The sequence below is a fragment of the Cyanistes caeruleus genome, chromosome 23, assembly GCF_971803275.1.
Source record: "Cyanistes caeruleus chromosome 23, bCyaCae1.hap1.1, whole genome shotgun sequence".
NCBI classification, from domain to species: domain Eukaryota; kingdom Metazoa; phylum Chordata; class Aves; order Passeriformes; family Paridae; genus Cyanistes; species Cyanistes caeruleus.
In genome coordinates, this window is record NC_141723.1 from 6,982,920 (window position 1) to 7,008,075 (window position 25,156).

At 43.8% G+C, this 25,156-nt stretch overlaps 2 protein-coding genes across 4 annotated transcripts; both read left to right on the plus strand.

The window, feature by feature from the left end:
• The first annotated feature begins 4,737 nt into the window (after positions 1-4,737).
• Positions 4,738-14,860, plus strand: VPS11 (VPS11 core subunit of CORVET and HOPS complexes). The gene is made up of 16 exons (XM_023941308.2): positions 4,738-4,906; positions 5,236-5,384; positions 5,576-5,711; positions 6,745-6,908; positions 7,010-7,257; positions 7,679-7,880; positions 8,149-8,300; positions 9,308-9,494; positions 9,900-10,043; positions 10,458-10,646; positions 11,511-11,672; positions 12,142-12,281; positions 12,592-12,794; positions 13,362-13,533; positions 13,648-13,870; positions 14,583-14,860. The coding sequence occupies exons 1-16, from the start codon at positions 4,753-4,755 to the stop codon at positions 14,745-14,747; spliced, it is 2,790 nt and encodes a 929-aa protein (XP_023797076.2). The 5' UTR covers positions 4,738-4,752; the 3' UTR covers positions 14,748-14,860.
• Positions 14,861-15,026: 166 nt separating this feature from the next.
• On the plus strand, positions 15,027-24,795 carry HMBS (hydroxymethylbilane synthase). 3 transcript variants are annotated; one of them, XM_023917981.2, is made up of 13 exons: positions 15,027-15,206; positions 16,755-16,827; positions 17,499-17,548; positions 17,645-17,700; positions 18,832-18,909; positions 19,232-19,309; positions 20,798-20,873; positions 21,575-21,688; positions 22,207-22,245; positions 23,066-23,185; positions 23,420-23,473; positions 24,039-24,125; positions 24,333-24,795. In XM_023917981.2, the coding sequence occupies exons 1-13, from the start codon at positions 15,060-15,062 to the stop codon at positions 24,504-24,506; spliced, it is 1,146 nt and encodes a 381-aa protein (XP_023773749.2). In that variant the 5' UTR covers positions 15,027-15,059; the 3' UTR covers positions 24,507-24,795. The 3 variants fall into 3 exon arrangements, with proteins under 3 accessions (XP_023773749.2, XP_086717368.1, XP_086717369.1); XM_086861242.1 differs by lacking the exon at positions 15,027-15,206 and adding an exon at positions 15,746-16,058; XM_086861243.1 differs by lacking the exon at positions 15,027-15,206 and having other exon boundaries at positions 17,433-17,548.
• Positions 24,796-25,156: the final 361 nt, after the last annotated feature.

The window sequence follows — 25,156 nt, forward strand, 5'->3', positions numbered from 1 at the left end:
ATGTGTATATTGTACAAACTTTGTAAATATGATTTTTTTTTTCCTCTTTGGGTTCATATATAACTTTTCCTTTTATGATGAAGGTTGCTGAGGTTAAAGGGATTAGACTGATTATGGGAGCAGCTAAAGATGAGAGGGGCTCAGTTTTCTGCAACACTAGACAATGAGAAGTGCTCTGACCTCTATGAACTGCAGGCCACTGCAAGTGTCCCTTGTCAAGGTGGATTTGCTCTCGTGCTAGCAACAGTCCTGTACTGCTCATATGGAAGAGATCACTTGTGGGGCTCCAAGGCCTCCAAATCCATAGCTCAGCCTTTTGGGAGATGCTCTTTGATGTTTCCCCTTAGAAACTTCAGGAACTTGACAAGCTCTGAAGGAGTCCATGACCTGTGTTCCACCATGGTGTAAGGGAAATCCAGTGGGTGTCGCTGAGCAGTATACATGTAAGGTGTGGATTTGGGTTTGAGAGACCGTAAAAAACCAATTTACATGCATAAACTGACAGTTCTGGAGCTTTGTGGAATTGATTCACTTCCTGCAGCACTGCATTTTCTGACCAGAGTGGCCTCTGTGCAGAACTGTGAGCAGGTAAGGGCAAACCCCTTAATGTCAGAAGCTACAGGAAACTGCTTGCCATCTACTCTGGTTTGCCATGAGTTTTTGTCTGTCATTTTGCATTGTATATCGCTGAAAAATGCTTTCTGGTCAAGTAGTGTTGCTTTAAATTGTGCCCCTCCCAACATGCTTGATGTTTGGCCTGATCTACAGGCAAAAGGAGTGAGACAAATCAAAAAATTACCCTTTTAAAAATCCCTTTTAGCCTGTTAACCACCACTGTCAGGAGGCACCTGGGTGAATACAATCCCTTTTGCTCAGTCATTCATTGCATATACAGATGCTGCACTCTCACACCACGCTTGCTTTCCTTTGAGGCAGGATTTAATTGTCTTAATTTCTCCCCATTTTTACCCTTTTTTTGAATTGGAGTAAAATAGTTTGGAATCACAAGATGGACTAGCCATCCCTTTCCTTGATGATCATAAATAGAACCCAGGTGCCTCCTGACAAAAATTTTACAAGATTGAAAGGTTTTTGTGTTTGGGATGTTTTTCTTCTTTTTGTCAGCAGTGACTCCATAATTGTAGCAAATGCTGCACTAGAGTACAAACTCAAGAGCTTGGTCTCTGTGAGCCACATAGCTTACATCTGACTGGCAGGTACTAAATGTAAACAATTTTGGGGTGCTTTTTGGGGGTGGGGTGGGAGTGGGAGCTTATGGGTGGTAACTTCGACCAAAAGTAAAATCTTGCTCCTGTACTGCAGCCAGCTTATGATTTTCCAGACAGAAGAGGGATCATTTTAATGCAACAAAGACATGAAAATGTAAATAAATTTTGTATCTCACCAGGGCATGCACATATAACAAGAACAGGATTGCAATGTCAAGTCAGGTGTGTGTGCTCTGCTTGGATTTGTGGTAGGTTAGCCTGGTGCCATGCATTGATGGTCCCTCTTGAAGCACAGAACTTTCAAAAGTATTACTTTAAAATTGGCCTCTCATTGAGGACTGGCACTTACCTAAACTATCGGGGGGCACCATTTTTAGGTGGCTTCTTGTCAAGAAGGAAGCAGCCTATTTTTGGTGCTAGTAGGCTATCTCAAACAGATGTGATCTTGCTAATGGAAAGATGCTCCAGAAGACTAGGATAATCCTAGTTTTGTTTTTTGTTTTTTCTTTTTTTGTGTGTATGTGTGTGGGTTGGTTTTTGTTTTTTGTTTGTTTGGGACTTTTGTTTGTTTTTTATTATTTTGGTTTGGGGTTTTCTTGGTTGTTTTGTTGCGTACCCAAGAGTAAGGAGTGTATATAAATCTTGGCTTCATGAGATTTCTTGTGAGCTCCAGTTTTTGCTGGTCCCCAGCCTTTACAGATGGATTAGTCAGAGCATTCAGTGGTGAGCCCTAGGTCAAATACGTCCTCTGACAAAGTTGATGAGAATGAGAACCTGATGTGTTCTGCATTTCTGTTTTGTTGGAAGTCTGAAAATGTCACTCTGTAAGTCTCTGAAATGGAGCTTCACGGCTGGGTGAGGTGGCTGTGAAGGAGGTCATGTAATTTTCAGCCACTTGAGAGAATGTGTAGACCAGTCTGGGTGTCCACTCAGGTGTCCAGTCAGGTGGGCACTGCAATGGCTGGAGGCCTTTTTCCAAAGGGAGGGGGGTGGGTTGGTCTCAAATACATGTTTCAGTTTCCAGAATGAGATGGGAGCATCTTTCCTTGCCCTCTGACTGTTTTTGTGGGTAAGAACAGGGAAGCTCAACATGAATTCATGTTGTGTATATGGTGGTATCAAATCATCTCATTCTGATATTCTGTTTATTTTTATTTTGGATGGGGGGGTGGGGGGGTGTCTGCTCCAAGGATTTAAAAATGCTTCAAAGACTATTTTCTTTACAAATGACTGATGGGACACAAGCCTGAGCAGATGGCTGTCTTGCCTCTAGTTTCTGTAAGAGGTAACAGAGCTGTCATGCCACATCTCTTCAGCTGCTGTTGTGGTGGTTCTTGCCCTGATGCTGAACTTTGTAGTGCTGCTGGGGCTGCTGGTCTTCCTGAGAGCAAAGTGAATTTTGTTCACGGAGACTTCAGCAGTACAGCTGCCCTGGTAAAGGTTGGGCAACTGTAGTCCCTGCAGGGAGTTTTCTGCTTGCTGTGATCTTCTGATCCATCTTTTTTGAATCACAGTTTATCTTTGTAATCAACTAGGTCTCTGGACCAAAGAGCATGCATCTGAACTTCACAAGAAGGCTTTGGCAGATTATCCTGTAGGCTTTGCTCAGTTCATCATTGTGTTGCTAAAATGCCTCTGTGTGGAAGCATTATTAAATTCTGCTGTAGACAAGTTAGGGAGGAGTAAGGGGTGGGGGGAGGGGGGACAGGGATGTGTTTATTAAGATACAGCCTTGCTGTATTTTAACCAGTAATTTTGGGGAAGGGGTGTCAGGAGAAGAAAATAGTCACTGTTCCCCTTATTGAACAAAACTGGAACTTTTATTTCAAGAAAAGAAATTATTTGCAATTCAAGTGGAGTGTCATAATCCAGTAGACCCTAGACAAGGGGTTGATGTTCTAACTGTTAACCAGCAAACGATATGCTCTAGTCATTCAAAACAGTCAAGGGAGGGAGGGGAAAATTGGCTTTCTGTTAAATTGGCAATTGGCAAACTCTCCAGTGGAGCTAAGATTTTGTTGAGAATGTGTTTTCTCTGGCTTTGTATGTGTTGCAGCACTGACTTGTGAAGAGCTTCATGAGTTGTGAGTGCAAAAAAAGATGAATGGAAAAATCCTGATTTTGTTAATGAAACTCAATAAAAGCTCCCTGGAACTCCCATTTGTTCTGTTTTTTTTCCTTCTAACTGTGCTGAGTAAAAAGCATGCTGGTGTCCTTACAGAGACTCATGGATTGCATTGGATGCAACAACCTTTGAAGAGAAGCCTCAAGAAAAGGAGGCACATGACAAATGGAAAAGTACTCTCCTATGTCCATGAGAGGCATCCTTTTTCTGCACAGACCCTCCATATGGTAGCTGTTTTTCCAGGGTTGAATGCTCCACAGTCTTGTCTCCACTAGACTAGAGTGTGGCATCTGGTTGCACTGCCAAGTTAGCCTCGACTTCGACAATGAGAGTTTCTGCAAGGGGCCAGAGGAGCGCTGCAGATCCTGCTGGGGCTGTGTCCTCATGTCTTTCAGCAAGACTCATCCTGAGCTCTGCCTTGCTGGCAAGATGCTTTTAAAAGTCACTAGCAAAGCAGTTGGCAAAAGCAGGCTTAATGAAAAAGTGAAAGCAGGGTGAAGTTCGGTGGCAAGGTTCACTGCTGTGGCCCAGATGGTTAAAGCACACAGTAAAGGCAGACTACACTCAATCCAACCCTAAAATCAACCCAAAATTATCTACATGGAGGCTCAGGGAAAAAAAGTAAGGATAGGAATGGGTAAGTTGAGTCACAAGGTTCAGAGTAGACTGTCCTTGCTCAGCTGTGCCCTGGACTTGACCAGTGGTTTATGCATAAAGGTTTAACAGCAAACCTAACAGCACTTAATTGATAGCTTAAGGTAAACAATTTAACAGAACATTCATACAGAATTTACCATAGTGGTAACTAAATACTTTAGATCGTAAACAACAAGGTCCCACTTTGAGCAGTGCCTGAGGCACTGGAGCAGTAGAAGTGTACAGTTGCAATGAAATGAAGTACTGCATAAGTACATAAACGCTGAATGCATTCTGGTTTGCTGAGGTTGCATTGAAACCGACTTAAACGTGTATCCAAAGGTATGGCTTTATTTTTAATGTATTTACTATTGCTCTTCTTTGTTAAGCTAAAAAGCTCAATCTGTCACTAATAACACATAAATAATTAGTCATGTCCTGCTGAGCTTACAGCAAATTCATTAATTCTTAGCCACATTTAAATACCAAGCCTTTTTGTATATACTATTAAGGCCTTGTTGGAGAGAGGCAGATTAAAAACATTGTATATTCGTTACTGTAAAATGACTCATTTAAGATTGTTCTGAGTTTTAAATTTCTAGCAGGCTTTGGGATATTTTTTCAATATGGACGTTTAAAATTCAATCTTTGAAGTAAAATTTCTTGGCATTGCAGCTACCCCGCCCGGCACGCCCCGCCGCGTTACCTGAGGGGCGGAGACTCAGGTCACGTGAGGGGCGGGCGCGCGGGGCTAGCCTCAACATGGCTGCCTACCTGCAGTGGCGCCGGTTCGTCTTCTTTGACAGGGAGACGGTGAGGGAGCCGCCGGGGCCGGATGGGGCCAGTGCGAAGCCCTTCGCGCTGCCCCCGGGCATCGCAGTCTGCGACTCGGGCCGGGGAAGCCTCGTGTTCGGAGATATCCTGTGCGGGGCCGGGCGCTGTGGCCTGCGCGGAGCTCGGCCGAGCCGAGGCTGCGTGGTAGGCGAGTCCTGGGCGATGTCTAGCGCGCGCCGGAGGGTACTCCGGCCTTGGGAGTGCGGCAGCTTTCCGCTCTCGGCTGTGCTTTGTTAAAAAAAAAAAAACAAACCCAAACCGACGCTAGATATGTTGGTGTTCAGGGGTTGCTCCGCAGAGGTGGTTGCTGTAGCTATACCAGGAATCAGCAAAAGGCGTGCAGATCCTTGTATGATTGGAGGTGTGGGAATTTTTTTTTTTTTCCCTTTATGTGCCTTAACTGTGATCTAAATATGGAAGGTCAGATTTGGTTTTTGCCTCGCTCCCTTCAACTCAGCAGTTTCCAAGCTTACAAGCTAAGGGTGACACATCTGTACCAGCTGAAGCAGCACAGTATCCTGGTTTCTATTGGTGAGGATGAAGAGGGTATTAATCCTTTGGTAAGTTGAATAACAAAGAGAGGAAAATGCATTTGTAATATGGAACTTTATTCTTAAAGACTATTGTGATGATCTTAGTTGCCCTTTCTTACCTTAAGTAGCTTGTTCATTTTCGGTACTATAACATTTTGATGCCAGGTCTTGGCCTTCTAACTACTCACGTTTTGCTTATGCCACATTGTTGTTGGTAGGTGAAAGTCTGGAACCTGGAGAAACGAGATGGTGGTAATCCTCTTTGCACACGAATTTTTCCAGCGATACCGGGTAACAAGCCCACCGTTGTATCCTGCCTAACTGTCCATGAGAATCTTAATTTCATGGCTATCGGTAAGTAAAGCTGAACAATATTACAGTCCATACGGAGAGGTAAGGAACATGAATAGATAACGCAAAAATCAGCATAGAATGTCCTGGTGATCTTTCTTTTCACTCAGTTGTTACATTATTCTCACAGAGATATTGTGTATCTCGTGCTATCCAAGGGCTCAAGAGATAAAGGTATAAATTTAACCTGACTGTATAATTTACACTAATAACTTTGATACTCGGAAGCACATATTTTTAGTTGATGTCTTCTTTTCCCTGCCAGTTGGTAAGGCTATGTATTTACTGAACTTAGTACTAAGTTTAGTTTCAATTGGTACAGGAAAAAAACGTGAGTTTTGTGATATCTAATGTTAGAGAGGCATTTTTTTCAAGCACGTTATACGAACCTTTTTTCAAAGAAAAAAGTAAATCTCCCTTTTTGGATTTAACCATTTCTTGGTAGTATTTCTTGCTTAACTCTTCTGACAGAATAAGAGCAGTAATGTTGTGAGATTACACATGCTCTCAGCTGACTCGGTCCCTACACTGAAATCAAAAAGCTTTCCCTGTATGTATGGTGGCCTTCAACCCTGGAACAACTTACAAGAATGGGACTGTTGGCAAGCTATGAAAACTGTGTGTGTTACTCTTCTTTAAAAAAATCTCCCTCTGGTCTTTTTTTACAGTGTGTAGTGTGTTTTGAATATGCAAAGGACGTGAAATTATAGTTACAGTTGCAGTATGGGAAGTCCATTTGTAAAACAAAATCTAGTAAAACAGAATTAATCTGCATGTGAAGTTTGTGTCTGGAAAGCAAGTTAACCCTTGCTGAACAGTGCTATCCTATGTGCAGTTGTGTGACAGCTCTGAACTGTAACAGGAGCAGTTGGGGGGTAATTTGGCAGAGATTGACTTGACGTTAGAACCTGTGGCAATCTCATTGCTTTACACCATGCTGGTGAGCATGGTGTTGTTGCTGACTGGAGCTTCCCTAACTTACGCTGGATAAAATTTCAGGTGTGTTGTATAATAGTTTAGTCTGTCCATTCACCAGGTTTTGCAGATGGGAGTGTTGTACTTACTAAAGGAGACATCACTCGAGATCGGCATAGTAAGACCCAGATCCTACATGAAGGCAGTTATCCAGTTACTGGCCTTGCTTTTCGACAGTCTGGCAAAGCAACACATCTATTTGTGGTGACCACAGAGAACATCCAGGTGAGAAGGTAGTTGAAAAAACCGTGACTCTGACTTGCAAATTCAGTTGACTTCAGAGTCTAGTTCAGAGCGATCCCCAAACCCTTGAGTTTCCTCTGTAGTCTTATATGCTTTCAGTGAAAGACTATCCTCACCTGGAGCTGGACACTCACGGTTGTGGATTACGCTGCTCATCTCTCAGTGACCCCTCACAGGATCTCCAGTTCATTGTGGCAGGAAATGAATGTGTGTACCTTTATCAACCAGATGAACGTGGCCCCTGCTTTGCCTTCGAGGGACAAAAGCTGATTGTTCACTGGTATCGCGGGTACCTCATCATTGTCTCCAAGGACCGAAAGACTTCCCCAAAGTAGGGCTCCTTGAAACAGATGAGTTCTTTTTGCTGATGCAGCTTCATGCTTTTTCACTTTCTCTTTTTCCTTCTTTCTCTTGCTTTCCCCGTGAAGCTTTGCTCTTGGGGGCACATTGTGACTCTGTCAGACATTGTTGAGGTTCATCCAGACCCATATTTTGATTAACTTCCATTGGAGAACAGCACAATTAAGTGTGCTGAGTGAGTGGGATTTTTTTCCCAGGCCTATGAATTTCTCAGTGTACCAAGATGATGGAATTTGTGTATAAATACATGGTGGTTCCCCTTTGGATCCGCTTAGTTTAATTGCCTTAATGAACTCTGTTTGTCTTGCTTTCTATACATCCCTAGTTCGAACAGGTATCAAGATCTCAAGTTATGTTCTTCTTGTTTTCTAAAACTTTCTTCTGCTATCCAGGTCAGAATTTGCTGGGAATGAGGCACAGAATTCAGACAAACAAGTCCTGAATATCTATGATTTGTGCAACAAATTCATTGCATACAGCTCCATCTTTGATGATATAGTGGATGTCTTGGCAGAGTGGGGTTCTCTCTATGTACTGACCAGAGATGGGAAAATCCATGTACTACAGGAGAAGGATACACAAACCAAACTCGAGGCATGTAAATTTGTTTTCTTATTAGTCTCTGCCTTATGTCTGTAATACTGTACTGGCCCTGCAGACCAAAAAATTGAACCATTCAGGTAAGTGAATTAATAACTAGTGACCGAGTAGCTTTTCAGTATAACCAGTGTTGTAAGACAGTTGGTATGTAATGGCCCAAGCGCATGTGTGCACTAAGAAGAAAACTTGTTTTCCAGTTGTGTTTGAACTTGTTTCATGGGGTGGTATTTCTCTCATACTGTTCTTACCATGTATTTAACAGATGCTGTTCAGAAAGAACTTATTTGAAATGGCCATTAACCTGGCCAAGAGCCACCACTTGGACAGCGATGGTTTGTCAGAGATTTTCCGGCAGTATGGAGATCATCTCTATAACAAAGGAAACCATGATGGAGCCATCCAGCAGTATATCCGGTAGGTGGGGGTCCTATGGAACTGTGATGTTGTAGAATACGTGGGAGCAACATAGGCCTTTATTTCTGTCTCATCCCAGGGAAAAAAAACAAACCAAAACCAACCAACCAAAAAAACAACCAAAGAAACCAAACCAACCAAAAAAAGAAAAAATAAACAACCACAAAACTTGAGGTGAAAATTCTGCCTGTACAGAGAAGGATATCAGTGAGACTAAAAGTCTTTAAACAATTTGCTTGAAAATCACTCTGTGCATCTTAGGATAAAGTTCTTCTCTTTGATCATATTTTAACATGAATAATGTGGGCCTATTGGGATGTAGTGGGGCCTGGTGACATCATTATAAAGAAGGGATCACTCTGTGCAAGATAGGTGATGGAATTGGACCATGTATGGCAGTCTTCTTAGAAAATACTCAAACAGTTCAATGTCAGTTTAAAAACATCTTGGGTTTTTTAAAACTAGAACTCAGAGGGGCTTACTGAAAACTTGATGTTCAATTTTTAAAATGCCACAAAGTGTTACATTGTGGAGCTGATGCTCTGGAGTCCCTGACATCTAGTGAGAGTCAGCATATCTTTTTACCTTGACTTGCTTTAACTGTCACAGTAACTGTGGCTAAACTGCTGCATGTCTAGAGCATAAGCATTTAAAGCTGACTTTATGTGACTGAAATGAAGCAAAATGTAGCTTTTGATACTCTTTGTTTTCGGCTTCCCAGTTTGTTGTGCTCAGAGCCTGGTCTGTCTTCTCACTGCCACCTTTAAAGGAAGATTAACTCTTTCTATGCTGTCATGGTCATCCTGATCAAGGCCTTTGTATCAGTGTGGATGTAGATGGGTGGTATTACACCGTAACTAGTTGTTGCTTCTGATGCATAGCTGAGCAGTCCCAAGAGGGTTAGTGCCTGCTGAAGTTAAGGCTTCTCTGTGTTCTGTTGTTAATTTCTCCATTTATTTGACTTCATGAGTATACAATATCTTGTAACATGACTCTTCCCCTCACAGAACTATAGGGAAGCTAGAACCATCTTACGTTATTCGGAAATTCCTGGATGCTCAGCGTATCCACAACCTCACTGCTTATCTACAGATGCTCCATCTGCAGTCCCTGGCTAATGCAGACCACACTACGCTTCTGCTGAATTGCTATACCAAACTCAAAGACAGCTCCAAACTGGAAGAGTTCATTAAGGTATTGGGGGGAAGTGGAATCGTGCTACATTTTTATGTCATCATAGTAATTAAAAAGGGGTAGTGGTGACATTGTAAATTCCCTCCTGTACGACTATTAAGAGAGAGAAGAATGAATTTATCACTCAGTACCCTGGTCTTTACTCCTTTATTTCCAAGCTCTTGCTTACATTGTCAGTTTGGTTGGTTTGCCATCTGGGTCTGGAGTGTGTTTGCTTCTGCCAGTGCAGCTGGCGAGCAAATGAGAAGTGGTTAGACTCCTTCCTTTCTTCATGGGTGAATTTCCTTTGCATAAGAGGTACCAAATTGTCCCTGCTCATGTTTTTCTCCTCTTACATAAATGACTGCTGCTTCTGGACTGTTAGAATTTTTCTTAGGGACCATCTCTCTGCTTTTGTTCTTGGAGACAAGTGAGAGTGAGGTCCACTTTGATGTAGAAACAGCTATCAAGGTGCTTCGCCAAGCTGGTTACTACTCCCATGCAGTGTACCTGGCAGAGAAGCATGAACATCATGAATGGTACCTCAAAATCCAATTAGAGGACATCAAGGTGAGGAGACGTAACTGCACGTTATATATATCCACCAATTCTTCAGCCTCCTCTTTAGTGAGAATACATTTTCACTGACCTCTTAGCTCAGGATAGCATGCTGCATGTATGAGAGCAGCAGCAGTAATACTTGTTGCTGCTGGTGTGTTGCCTTTCTGCTTTTGGCTTTTTACAGTGCCCTTTAAGAGGAGGGAGGGTGGTTAGTTGGGGATTCATCTAAATGTTTCCCCCAGGCTATATACAGTCTTTCTCCCTGAGGAGGAAAATGAGCAGGAATAGTGAATTAGGTTGATAATTCAGAGCAAATGGTATTTGTGGCATACTCACAGTGTATCTTCAATGCTTTCTGTCCTAACCTCAAAGTAGAGGGCAGAGGCCAATGTCCTGTGATTGTTTTGTTGTCTGTCTTCACAGAACTACCAAGAGGCTTTGCACTACATTGGGAGACTGCCCTTTGAACAGGCAGAGAGTAACATGAAGCGATATGGTAAAATCCTGATGCACCATGTCCCTAATGAGACCACTGAATTGCTGAAGATCCTTTGTACTGATTACCGTCCCTCAGGAGGCAATGAAGGCCCTGGGATGCTGGAAGGCAAAAAGGTATGGTTTGTGTAGACTGAGAGTTGTTGTTCTCCATTAATAACTTTGCAGCAAGTGCTTCTGCATGCCTTGTGTTGCCAGCCTGATGTTTTAGGTATTATGAGAATCATACCTAAACAAACTCTGCTCAGAAGAGACCCCACCTGGAATACTGTGTCTAGCTGTGGAACCCTTAGTGCAGGAAAGACACAGACCTTTTGGAGTGGATCCAGAGGAGGGCTATAAAAATTATCAGAGGGATGGAACATACCTGCTCTGAAGAAAGGCTGAGTGAGCTAGGGTTGCCCAGTCTGGATAAGGGAAGGCTTCAGGGAGACCTCATTGCAGTTTTTCAGTACTAAAAAAGAGTTTTGTAGGGTAGATGAGGACAAACTTTTTTACAGGGCCTGTTGTAATGCTGCAAGAGGAAATAGTTTTAAAGTAAAAGAGGGCAGATTTAGACTAGATAGAAGGAAAGAACTTATTATGAAGATGCTGAAATACTGAACCAGGTTGCCCAGAGAAGTGGTAGATGGCCCCATCCCTGGAAACATTTAAGTCAGGTTGGATGAGGAGCTGAGCAACCTGATGGAATGGAAGATGTCCCAGCTCTTTGCAGGGTGTTGAACTAGATGACCGTTAAAGTTCCCTTCCCACCCAAACTATTCAATGATTCTATGAGAAACCCCATTCTGGTAGCCCTAGAGGCAGGGGACCTCTTAAAGCTATTGCTCAGGATTGATCCTTGATGTCATTGGCATCTTGTATTCTGCTGGATCTGTCCCTGCCTGAGACTCTGGAAATGAACATTCCTCGTGGCAGGAAGGAAGCACTGGTATGGCTTAGACTGCTGTGGGTGCATGTCTTTTTCTGACTGTTTTACAGGCTAATTCAGAGGAGTTCATCCCAGTCTTTGCAAACAACTCCCGAGAACTGAAAGCTTTTCTGGAGCACATGACTGAGGTGCAGGCTGACTCTCCACAGGGTGTCTATGACACCTTACTGGAACTTCGATTGCAGAACTGGGCACATGAACAAGATGAGCAGGTTTGAGCTCCTCCAGCATTGTTCTGAGGGAGAGATTTGTTATCTGTGAATCATACTTGCATTCCTGCAATGCCCTTTCCAGCTGGGCATTGACAACATGAGACAATACATATGCTGTGCTGGACAAATAGCACCCAAAGGGGAGACCAGCCTAGTAGCTGGGAAAATATTCCCTTCAGGATGGCTGAGCTTGTTTTGTTTGTATCTCATTTAAGGACACATTCCAGACAATACAAACACTCTTTGAGCAGATGCCTTGTACACAAAAGTATCTTTACTTTCTTGCCTAGATCTGTGAGGATTTTGGCTGTTTGGGAAAGAAAATTGTGTCCTGTTTGCTTAAAAGGGTTAAAGAACAAGTACAAAAACTGACCTTTGTGAAAGACCTCCTAATTGTCAGATCCTAGTGCAAAATAGTGTGGATGTGGGTGTGCCTGTGTTCCTCTTCTTGACCTCTCCCCCTTTGTAGATAAAGGAGAAGTTGCACAATGAAGCCCTCACCCTCCTGAAGAGTGGAAGGTTCATAACAGTCTTTGATAAAGCCTTGGTCTTATGTCAGATGCACAGTTTCAAGGATGGTGTTCTCTACCTCTATGAGCAGGGCAAACTGTAAGTGTTACTCTTGTTTTTAGAGTCCTGTCCTTCCCCTCTTGCCTCCACTGCAGCCATTTCTGAGCCATAAATGTCTGTACCATTAATGGTAGTGACCTGTTCAGTGTCTCAAGATGGTAACTGTAGATGATTGCTCTGCAGAAATACCTCATTGTTGAAGCAAGGCAGTTATATAGAGGGAAAAAAAGATTTGTTTTTGAGTTCTGTGTGAGTCTGCAGATTGCATGGCTGGGTAAAAACCTGAGGTCCCTGTAACAACTCAAAGGGCGAGATGGATTGTTGCAGCTGATGTGTCTTTCTCCCATAGTTTCCAACAGATCATGCACTACCACATGCAGAATGAGCAGTACAAGAAGGTGATCGAGGTGTGCGAGTTGTATGGTGACCAAGAGGCTTGTCTCTGGGAGCAGGCTCTCGGCTACTTTGCACGGAAGGAGGAGAACTGCAAAGAGTATATTGCTGCAGTGCTGAAACACATTGAGAACAAGAATCTTATGCCTCCACTACTTGGTAATGACATGTGACATTCAGCCTCCCCCACAATAAGACCCCAGTCCAAGCAAAAACCAGAAAAACAAACCACAAAAGTCTCCAATCCAGACTAGTTTGTAGTTCTTTCTGTAGATCAGACACGAGAAGAATCAATGAAATTGGAGCCTACCATTTGAAGTAATAATTTGCTCTATAGGCAGGAACTATGTCAATCACAGCTCCCTAGTTAGGGAAAAAGATCTGCAGTATCAGTGAGATGTCTCATACAGGATTTCTCTTCCATCAGTGTGTGGCAGTGCAGGGCATGCTGAAACTCCTATTATGCCATGGTGGAGAACTAGAATCCAATCCACTACTGGATCTGTCCCTTTTGGTCTGAGTTATCCAGACATACTCCCAGTCACCCATTTCTGGAAGAGGTCAAACTGGAAAAGAATCTTTAAGTGAGCTCTTCCGACTCAATGAGAATGTCAACTGTCTTTGCCTGCAAGTGGCCTGTCCCAGGAAATGAAGTCTGCCCTGGCAGTACAAGCATATCTGCAGTTTTTGTGCTTGTGTTTAAACTAACATCTCGGTTGCTCTCAGTTGTGCAGACGCTGGCTCATAACTCCACAGCCACCCTCTCTGTGATTAAGGATTATCTTGTCAACAAACTGCAGAAGCAAAGTCGCCAGATAGAGCAAGATGAGCTGAGAATTCAGAAATACCGAGAAGAAACTACGAGGATCCGTCTGGAAATCGAAGAGCTAAAAGCAAGGTGCAGGACTGTGTGCTATCTTGTCTAGTCCTATACGAGGATAGAACTGCTGTTTTCTTTTAGTAAGGTAAAGTGTGGTTTGTCTTTCTCATGCTTCTCCATCTTGTCACTCAGTCCCAAGATTTTCCAGAAGACCAAGTGTAGCATTTGCACCAGTGCATTGGAGCTCCCTTCAGTCCACTTCCTGTGTGGTCATTCCTTTCACCAGCACTGCTTTGAAAGTTACTCTGAGAGTGATTCAGAATGTCCTACTTGCATGCCAGAAAATCGCAAAGTAATGGACATGATCCGAGCCCAGGAGCAGAAGAGAGATCTGCATGACCAGTTTCAGCATCAGGTAAGGTAACATTGCCTATCGTACCAAGTTGAAATAAATAGAGTTTAGATTCATTTACAGACCTGTAAATGGAGGGAGACACAGGTAAGGCTTGAAAGTATTTTGTGACCAAGGTTATGTTAACTTGGTAGTGAGGCGTTAGACGCTAGGGTGACTACATTGTGTAAAGGACATGAAGAGTCATTGTTGGCTCTATGAAGGTGAAAGAGAGAATCTATTCTCACCTGACCCCCAGATGGATCTCAAGACCTATTGGTCAGTGTGACAACTGGTTAACAGGTTGTATAGAACTAATTAGGGAGAAGGGCAGAAGAATAGTGTGAAATGGGATGGAGACAGCACCAAAATGTTGCATCTACCTTGTGTTCCCCAAGGATGAAGTCAGTGGTGAGTGTGAGAATGGGACGTTAGCTGGGAAACTAGACACACAGGGAAACTAGAACAGGTGAGGCACTCACCTTTCCTGTTTAATTCAGTTGCTCATTACCTCTTTGGTGCGTGGCCCAGAATTGGGGCTGAAACAGGAGCTGGAATGGCCAGTGTCAGAAAAATCTACCCAGCCCTTGCATAGAATGAGCTAAGAGACAGGGACTGACATGGGCTGCCCTGTCACCTTAGCCAGAGGCTTGTAAGTGCAGGGGGAGAAAGGAAAGGCACTGGAGGCAAGAAGCTCTGGACGCTTTTGCTGATGCTGCCACTTTGTGTCTGGCAGCTCAAGTGTTCAAACGATGGCTTCTCAGTCGTTGCTGACTACTTTGGTCGTGGTGTCTTCAATAAGCTCACTCTGATCACGGACTTACCCTCGGGAAAGACGGCTACGACGATCGAGGCTGGCCTGCAGCGGGAGCTGCTTATCCACACCAAGCGTAGTACCTGACCCCAGGCCCTGTCCACACGCCCTCTCGTGTTGTACGGGGTCCCCCGCTGTGTCCTCGGGCACCTGTATTTGGCTCCATCCCTTGGCCCTCAATAAACCAGACTGGCTGGGCAGTGCCGCATCCCGGCCCTCATTGACCGGACCGGCCGGTCGGGGCCTCTGAGGGGGCGGGGGCTTTGGGGGGCGGAGCCTCTGAGGGCAGGGCTTTTCCGCCGCTGCGGCTGGTGTGGGCGCGCCGCCGGTCACGTGATCAGGGTGGCGGGGGGAGGCCGCCGGTCACGTGGTGGTGCGGGGCGCCGAGGGCCGGTGGTCATGGCAGAGCCGGGGGCGGCCGCGGTGGGCCGGGGGCGAGCGGAGTCTGGCGGGGGGCCTGATGGGGCGGGCGCCGACTCTTTGCTGCTGCAGGGAGAGAACGGCGTGGATGGCAGAGCGATCCGCGTGGGCACCCGCCGGAGCCAGGTAGGCAGCGGCAGGGCTGGGGTACGGGGGGTGCTCCCGCTCGGGCACCCGGTTCGTCCCGGGCAGCGCACGGTCTGCGTGCTTCTCGGGGCTGAGGAACGGCCTGAGCTTCCTGAGTTCGCGCGTTTCAACTCCTTCCGTGGAACTCGGGAAAGAAGTTTGGAAAGCCAGGGCTGTGTTAGCGCTGCGGCGGTGCAGGGGCCGGGGACGACGGCTCGGGTCTCTCCCGGGTCTGGCTAGGACTGTGCAACTTGCGAAGTCTGTGCAGCTCTTGTAGGGAAAGCCCTCCAGTGACCGTTGGTTGCAGCCCGCTCAAAGGCCGGGGAAGGGACATATCCAGAGAGAGAGGAGGTATCTCTTGCCAGCGAACTACAGTAGGGAGGAGCAGCCTCGCAAAGGGAGATAAGCGACCCTCAGGCCTTTGCGCTCAGATAATCTCGCTCCTTTTCGTAGCACGTTCTAGGTAGAATTCTGTGCTGTCACAAAGGCATTTTATGTAGACACCAGGACATGGGAGATAACCATGTGCGTATATGCTACCTCATGTAATAACCTGAGGCTTTTGGAGCGCTTTACAAAGCGAGGCACATACATTCATTGTATTTGTACAGAACTGCAGGCCTGAGAATGACGTTAATTACCAAAGGGTCCTGAGCCCTTCGGTGGGAGAAAAGCTGAAACTCGTCTGTAGTTGTCTTGAGTCTACTGCCCCTTGCATGTGCAGAAAGATGATATACTAGTGATTGTCTTTTACTTGCTTCTGGTTTTCTTACACAACAGAATGTTTTTCTTGCAGTTTACTGCTTTGAGATTTGTTTCTTGCTGTATGCAGTGATGTAAGCTGTTACTTAGGTATGTGTGTTTGTAGAACCCCTAACTAGATCTTTGTTCTTATAGAGGATAAGTAACTTGTATTTGACACTAACTCTGGGTTTTTCTGTCAGCTCAGTGCAATTTTACTGGCTTCTCCCAAAGCTTGCAGTATTGGTAAAATTCATACTCTTAGAGAAGGCAGGAGGCTTTAATCCTAACTTAAAACTTTAACTTAAACTTTAACTAGCCCAGTGTTCCATATGACTTGTTCTTTCAACACTGTGCCACAGAATAATGGTTTAGCTTACTTTTCTGCCCACCTGCTGATGAGCTGCCATCATTCAGCAGTTGTGTTCCACATTTGTGAAACTAGGAAGTGAAAGCATTAGAACCATGATCTGTAGGTCTGTTGTAGTCACTCTCCCTAACTCGATAAATTTATTGCAGTGTTTCATCAGTGGTTGAATCACATCAATGCTGGATGTGGGGACATGTGGCACTTCAGTCAATAAAAGAAGCTCTTTAGTGAAGTGCTCTGGTCATGACAGAAGTTCAAGGAGTTCATAGCTATGAGTGATTTCACTTGAGGCAACCTATTTCTAATGCTTTTGATTTAGTACATTTTAGAATGTACTGGTCGTGCATGCCTGGTTGTGGAAGAATGGCAGGGCCTCCTTAGTTACTGTATGGACAACATGCTCTTTCTTTAGGACTTTGTTTTCTGCTTCCTTGTAGCTGGCCCGGATTCAGACCGATAGCGTAGTTATGATGCTTCGTGAGCTATACCCTGACTTCCACTTTGAGACTGGTAAGGATTTTTTTGGGTGTTTCCCTGGGGTAGATGGCAGCAGGAGCCAGTGGGTTATCTTTGTGTGCAAGATGTGTGTGTAGAGTCAGGAGGAGGAGGTCTGTCTAAGTTTATCTGAAAGTTCTGTCTGAATTCAGTTCAGTTGTGTGGCTGAGTAACTGCTGCTGTTGGTTTCTTCTAGGGGAGGTAGATGGATTTCATAAGCTCTTGATGGTTTAAGTGCTGAGTATGTGATGGATATGGTGTTGTGTTGCTTCATTTGCAAATCTGGTATTGTCCTGGCTTCACCCCTCTGAGCATTAGGGGCATTTTCTGGTCTGGGGCTCAAGGCTTTCAAAAGGAATAATGGAGCTCAGCCTTGCACCAAAGGGAACTGCTTTATACATGTTCACTGGCACTCCAGAGAGACTGCAGCAGTTTCCATTGGGTCAGCTCTTCCCCAAACCTGCCCTCTTTCCCCTTGCTTTTGTTTTTAAGGGCAGTGAAAGAAGTCTCAATTTCATTTGTCTTGAGTGCAGTGTATTTCTAGAAGTGAGCTGCTCTTGTATTGAGCTTGAGTCTGTGTTCAGACCGTAGTGTGTGACTGCTCATGGCATTTTGCATAGGTACTTTCAGCCTAAGCCCAGTGCTTTTGTCAAGCCTCACATTTTACCTGTACTGTCTCTGAGCAGTGGCCATGTCAACAACTGGGGACAAGATCTTGGATACAGCACTTTCCAAGGTAAAGGGTCTGTTCTTTCTTTATTCAAGAGCTGATTGTATTTGTTATATTGGCTGATACTTCTTTTGTAATTCATGTTGTTCCATTTATGTGTAGATTGGAGAGAAGAGCCTCTTCACCAAAGAGTTGGAAAGTGCACTTGAAAGAAATGAGTAAGAGCTTACTGTTTTGTCTTTCTCCTTGGCATGTGATGCTCTTTGGACATATTTGGCTTGCTGAATAGGTGATCTACTTTTCTTCAGTCTTGGGCTAAAAAAAAGTAGTCCTTTAATAAGTCGCTGTCTTTTTTTACCCCCTTTTTCCCCTCTACCCTGGGCTTAGGCCATGCATTTTGGAGTTGTTCTATCACAAGTTCTATCACTTGGTCTGCCCCAGTTAAGTTTTATTCTGTTATTTGTGTATTACATGCTGTAATACTCTGGGAGGATGGAGGATGTGATCTCGTATGATTCCTGTTTATGAATATATTTTTTAAGAAATGCTTTGCTTGTTGGTGGTAATGTATTGTGAAACAGATTTATGTTAACATAAACATAGCCTGTTTATGTTTGCTCCCCGTTAACATATATTAACTTATGCAAGCTAAATGTGCAGACGCAATGGGCAAATTGTGCTGTCCTCTGTGCAACTTCTCTCTACAAAAAACATTGCTTCAGGTGCCTGAACAGAAAGAGATTAGTGCTGGTTTTGTGGGTTTGAGGTGCTGGGGGATTTATCTCTTTCTTTTCCATGTTCAGAGGAGGGTTTCAGTGGTGCCTTAGTTAAAGTGTGTTTTGAAAAAAAGATATTCTTCTGTATCTCTGACACATAGTTACATCATACTGCATTTTCAGTCAAGTTGGTGAAAAAATACAGAGACCAAAGAGTTTACAATTATGTAATTAGTATACAATTTTCTGTTTCACAAAGCAGGTAGCCTGTAGTTTGGCTCGCTGTTACTTAAAGTTTCAAGCATAATACCAACCTACGTACTGATGCATTTTTGTGCAGCGAGTCTCTCTGTGTGAATATCTCCAGCATCTTCCCCTCATTCAATCTGATTGATTGTTAAGTGTCTTGTTGCTGGGTAAGTGGAAAAGAGACAAATGTGAAGTAGCTTTTTTAGGAGTGACACAAGAACTGTATAGTAATCCTGGCTATGGAAGCCTGAAATTCTTCTCCCTTCTCCAAATTAATTCCCAAAGTGGGTTCAAACTTTTCTGTAGGGGACCTGTAGGCCTCTGGTAGGCTGCCACATGAGCTCCACCATATTTTCTCTGATATTACTATCCTCTAATTTTTAGAGTTGACCTTGTGGTTCACTCCCTGAAGGACCTGCCAACTTCTCTTCCTCCTGGCTTTACGATTGGTGCTGTCTGCAAGTAAGTGTAGACACGAGGCTTGATTCTCTGGGGGTATTGCACTTTATAGTGTCGGTAAAAGAGCCGGCATAGGTCCTTTTCGGTGTTCAAAAGTTTCCTTTTTGAGTCAATCTCCAAAACGTTTGGAAGCTCTAGTGGAACACTAGGGCTGCCCTAGTGTTCCATAGCTAGCACATGTACTGAAAATTCTTGCTTGTACAGTGATGATGGAGTATTTTGGAGCCAGAGGCAGTTCTTGCAGGAAATTATAGCAGAACTGTTGAGCTTAGCAGCCTTGCCTTAAATGACATGTCAGGCATTCTGCACTTGCATTATTTTGCAGAAGGGAAAACCCACTTGATGCTGTTGTCTTTCATCCCAAAAACTGTGGAAAAACACTGAGCCTCCTTCCTGAAAAGAGGTGAGTAGGAGAAGAAGGGGAAGACACGTGTGAAAACAGAAGGGGTCAGTTGATTGGTATTTTCCATTGGCAGGTCAGTCAGCTCATTGCTTTATCCTGTAGTGGTTTTACAGTGCCTTTTGTGAGCATTCCACAGACCTTAACCTGGACCCACTTGCTGGAAAGAGTAACACTGACTCACAGGAGTGCTGCATGCTGAGTGAGGTTCATCTCTCAAGCCACCTTTGAGTGGGAGTACTTTCTCAAGTTAGAACCTTTCTTGCCATGATCACTCAAGTGAATTCCTGCTCCTTGATATTCTGCCTACTGCTGGGGAATGCATACAATGCAGACAGGGTGTCTGGTGCAGGATTTTGGTTTTTATGGTCCTTAACTATGCTTCTGTTCTCACTCAGCCAATTCTGATTTCTTCCTTGTTTTTTTGACATCGCTTTCTTCTGGTTTCTCCATTTTTAATGACCCGTCTTTCCATAGAGGTTATTGGAATATTTTGTCTGAGAAAGAGTGAAATTGCTCAGATTAAGGTAGCTATTAGAAAGATATTTTTTTATATGTTAAAGTGAAAGAAATAAACTTGCCGTGACACAAAGACTTGTGCTTCTGTGCATTTGGATAGCAGGAAAATTGCATCTGGTTTAGGTTTCAGGTTACCAAAAGGAGGAAGCAGAAGGGCACATACTGATTTCTTCAGTCTCATGACCAGTGACAGGACTCAAAGGAAATTGCATGAAGCTGAATCAGGGGAGGTTTAGGTTGGCTATCAGGAAAAGGTTCATCACTCAGAGAGTGGTTCAGCACTGGAACGGGCTCTTGAGGGAAAAGGTCACAGCACCAAACCTGACAGAGCTCAAGGAATATTTGGACAATGCTCTCAGGCACATTGTGGGATTCTTGGGTTGTCCTGCACTGGGCTAGGAGTTGGAACTCAGTGATCCTGATGAGTCCCTTCCAAGTCAGCGTATTATATGATTCTACGAAAAGAAGTGAACAGCATGTATCTCAAGAAAGGAAATGCCCAGACTTGTAGTTTTCTGTGATTTCCAGTTCTATACTCAAAGGTCCTCTGCTTACTGCATTTCTGTCTTTGAAGAAGTTCCTCTATTTTATTCACTTCATCACTTAGTTGTGTGTTTGTCTGGTTTATTTTGGGGCAGTGGAGACTTTTTTTCTGCGAAAAATGTTGTCTTTCAATGAGGTTTCATCAGTCCTTGACAGTGGCTAGGGACTGCTCGTCAGAAGCATATCCTTTAAATTGGCTTTTTGGGGATTGCTTCAGACACATTTCATGCTAAACTTCACAGAGTAGTTCTGTTTCTTCTAAGGAGATACAAATCATTGACAAGTTTTTTGATCTTCATTTCAATGACAACAACAACAACAAAAAAAGAAAAGGCTACCATTTGTTTCCTTGAACCTTCTGTCGTATATCTGGCTGGAGGTAATTGTTAGGAGTGTTCTGGATTTCAATGATTACATTTTTTCCTGCAGTGTGATTGGAACCAGTTCACTTCGGAGAGCAGCTCAGCTCAAGAAGAAGTTCCCTCATTTAGAATTCAGGGATATTGTATCCTTTTCTGGCATGCTGTGGAAGCTGGGTAAAGCTGCAAACAGGAAAGTACAACTTTGTGTAAAATCTGGATTTGAGGCTGATTTGTGCCACCTGACTTAGAAGAACAAACTGCTTTCTCAAAGGCTGTTCTCCACTACCCTGTTCTGAGGGGGTGGTAGCACTGTAGCCATTCTGTCTCTGCTTTCTCATGAGGCTGTGAAGAAGCAGCCAGCCTTGATCTTGCTGGGGATTCAGCATACAGATGAATTGTATGTTTTGCAGTATTTGAGAAACTGTGTGACGGTGCCTCCCATGTGCTTTTCATGGGCATGTGACCAAATGTTGCTGGGTTTCCAGTAAGCCTGGATGCAGTTTGGACCACTAGTCCAGCTAGATGTGGGTGGCTGACTTACTGAGAAAAGGCATTTTTACTTAAGTCCTAGGAGCAGAGTTCTTTCTGCAGTACAGAAGGAGTTGGGTGCTAATAGTGTACTTCAGTGGCCTGCATATCTTAGTAGACTCAGCACTTGAACTAATATTCCGTAATACTTGGCAAAATTCTATTTTAAGAAACAATTGTTCATATCTAACACTTCTTTTGGGATGGTACTGACATTCTCATTTGGAAACTGTTGGATTCTGTACAGTCTGTAAAGACTCAAGTGGTTGTAGGACTCTTTGCCTGCTGTTCTGTGCTTGCTTAATCACTTCTACAGAGAGGAAACCTAAATACCCGTTTAAAGAAGCTAGATGAGAAAGAAGACTTCAGTGCCATCATCCTAGCTGCTGCTGGGCTGAAGAGAATGGGCTGGGAAAATCGCATTGGCCAGGTGAGGTGCAGCAAAGCAGAAAATACCATTCTCATCTGAACTATCAACTGTTTGCCTTTCAGACCTTGTGGTTGTCCTGTCCAAGAAAAGCATGCAATCTCCTGACTCGGTTGCCATGTTAGCTTTGATTTGAGGCACCTCAGGAAGGAGTGGTTGGGTTTTTTTGGTTTCTTGCTTTTTTTCTTCATACAGAAATTTTCCTTGTTCAGCTTTCCATGGTTCAGTAACAGTTTTTAATCTGATTGTCTCCTAGCACTTCACAGCACTCTGGTCTAGCAATGCAGCACTGTGCAAGGCTGAGATTTTAGTGATTAGCTAATTCACAAAGTGTTGCGCTCCAGTTGATGGAAAGTGCATTGTCTCACATTTGTGGTGGAAATACTGAGGCGTGGGAAGGGACAGGTGATATTTCTTTGGATTAACATGAAATCAGTTGGTAGTAGACAGGAATATGGTTCTTGTTTCCTGTATTGTGAACAGTGCAACTTGAGTTAACTGTTGATTTCACTTTCTTCCAGCTCCTAGGCCCTGAAGATTGTCTGTATGCTGTTGGACAGGTATGTCAAAACTATGTTCCTTAAGCCATGTTTAAAGGGCACTGAAAGCCAGCAGCAATGTGATATATCTGAGTAGTTAACTGTGCTGAAGACTTCTCATGTCTTGGTTACCAAAAAAGTACTTCAATCTCTTTTGTTGGCTCTTAGACTGTTTTAGGCGCAGTTTGTTAGAAGAGTGGGAGTCTGCTCTTCTACCCTGTGTGTTAGGGGCTGATTCCTATCGGTAATAGAAAAACAGTAAATGAGAATGGTAATCCATGCACAGCTACAGTGGGGCAACACGGAAGATATGGGGCACATTCTGGCAGGGTTGGTATTACGCTGCACCAGGATAACTGTGCAAAGCCACTGCATTGTCTTTGTTCTGTGACTGTTTTGTGCATGGTGTCCTGACTCCTGAAGGGTGGATCTGAAACACCACCTTGGAGCACATTCTTAATGCTCCTGTTTTGAGGTGGGCAGACTGCTCCAGTCCATGCTGGCTGCATGGCTGAGCTTATGCAGGATTGCTGTGCTAGTATCAAACTTGCTAAACTAGAGCATTCAGTCTGAAAAAGTGATTTTGATCATGCATTTGTCAAGTACCATGCAGAGTTCTAGAATGGTTTAAGGTGGCAGCATGATCTTTAACTTTGGCTGAATAAGTCCTGATCTTCTGTTTATAGCAGCTGCTGTAGGATGACCCTGCATTTCTGTGAGCATTGCTCCCTTAGTGAAAAAGGTCTGAGCCTCTGAGTTCTGTTTCATGATCAATGGGGAGTACACATGCAGATGCATAAAGTTGAAGAATTATTCTATTCTGTTGTGTTTCTTCTTCTAGGGTGCCTTAGCAGTAGAAGTTCGTGCCAAAGACCAAGAGATACTGAATATGGTATCTGCCCTGCATGATGCAGACACTGTGTTGTGCTGCATTGCTGAGAGAGCCTTCATGAAGCGTTTGGTAGGTCTGGCACCCTTGCTCTGCCTGCAGCAGTAAATACTGATCTGCTAGTTGACTTAATGCCATAGTATGGGAAATCTGTTACACTTCTCTAAAACGGCAAAGGAGAGTACTTCTGAATCGAAAAGGGCCAGAAGAGTGATGGGCAGGCTTATGTGCAGCCTAAACTTTTCAGAGGCCTCTGCTTTGAATGTGTTGGCTAGGAGTCTCAGTGTCAGCTGCTTTGTGTTTTAGGAGGGTGGATGTAGTGTCCCTGTTGCTGTCAACACCCTGCTGAAGGATGGCCAGGTGAGGAGTACTACGTATTTTTCATGGATTGTTTCTGAAAACCTATTCCAAGTGTGTGCATGTTTCCATATCATTTCCTGAAGTTAATTTCTGCAGCTTTTTTTATAGCCAGTTAGGGCAGATAGTCTCCTGACTTGACCCTTCTGTGTTTGTGTCCAAAGCAGGAGTACAAGAATGGGTCTGGCTACTGAAGCTGTCTTTCAGAAAATTCCATTATAATATATACCAGATTCCCCGCTCCACCCCTGCTTATTTCATGTTGTCCTGAGATCTGAAAGTATTGCTTCTGACCCTACCAAACCTGTTTTTAGACAATGGAGTGTGATTAAGGTGGGAATCTAGGAAAAGCTTGAGCTTTTTCCTCGAGAAGTCACATCTTCCCTAACAGGGTCTACTTTTCCTATACTTTCATTGTACCACTATTCATGCTGACCCCACTGCAGGACAAAAGCCTTCCCCTCCAGACTTTGCTTTGTATATTGGGTGGGTTTTTTTAAAGAAGGGGTAGTTGGCTGCTTGTTTATTTGTTAATGTGGTATTAATCCATTCTATATATTTTTCCAAGCTGTATTTGACAGGCGCAGTCTACAGCTTGGATGGATCTGATAGCCTGAAGGAGACCATGCAGACCGGTGTTAGTTATCCCCATCAGGTACGTGAACCATGGTGGCTTCCAAATTCAAGCCTGAAGCTAAATGACAAAAACTAGGCCTTTAGAAAGAGATTATATTTGGTCTGGTTTCTTGTAAGCTGTAACAGCTCACTGTTCTTGAGGCTTCTCAGACTCTGTTTCATGGATGTCTTAATTCTTTGCCCACTGTTTTCCTGCTGCCTTACTTTGAGGTGTTTATATTTGCAGAATGAAGATGGACCGAATGATGATGTGCAGCATGTTGGCATCACGGCCAAGAATGTTCCTGGTCAGGCTCAGGAAGCTGCAGAGAACCTAGGTGTTGAACTAGCTAGTTTACTTCTGAGCAAGGGAGCAAAGCATATCTTAAGCGTGGCAAGGCAGCTCAACGATGCCCGCTGAACCTGGGGTGCGGCCAGCAGGAGTGCTGCAGCTCTAGCTACAAGTCTTTGCAGCTATGTCATGATCCTCTGGAGGGATTTATTTTAACATTCAAACCAGTCTTACCTGATGTTTGGGTGCAAAAAACCTGAAATATGAAGTTAACTAACTTGAATAGTTTCTGCTCTTCGGAATTTTCACCCCTCTCCAAATTTCTCTAAATTCTTAAGTGTCTCTTTGAAGTAGTGTCAACAATTTTTGTAGCTAGGAAGCTAAGAGAAAAAATTAAAAAATTAAAAACAAAATAAAAGCTTTTAAGTGTTCAATTCCATTTAGGAGCAAAGTGCTTTTTAGGTTATAATGGGAGACTCAACTGTGCTGGTACTAAAATGTTATACTGTGCTGGGTGCTTAATGTAGTCATTATTTGGGGCATTTCATTCACTGAATCACTGAAGGCTCCCATTAGGTTTCTGCTAGTATGTTCCTTATAGTAAAGTAGCAGAGAGGCTACATTCACCCTTGGTCTTAGTGAAGGTCAATTAAGTTTGCCGTTATCAGGTAGATGAAGATTTGCCAATTGGCTAATATTAAACGAGGGAATGGACAGCCATTTTGGTTTCCCTTGTGTGTTTGTCCACAAAGGTCATGAGAGCCAGTTAGGTAGACTAG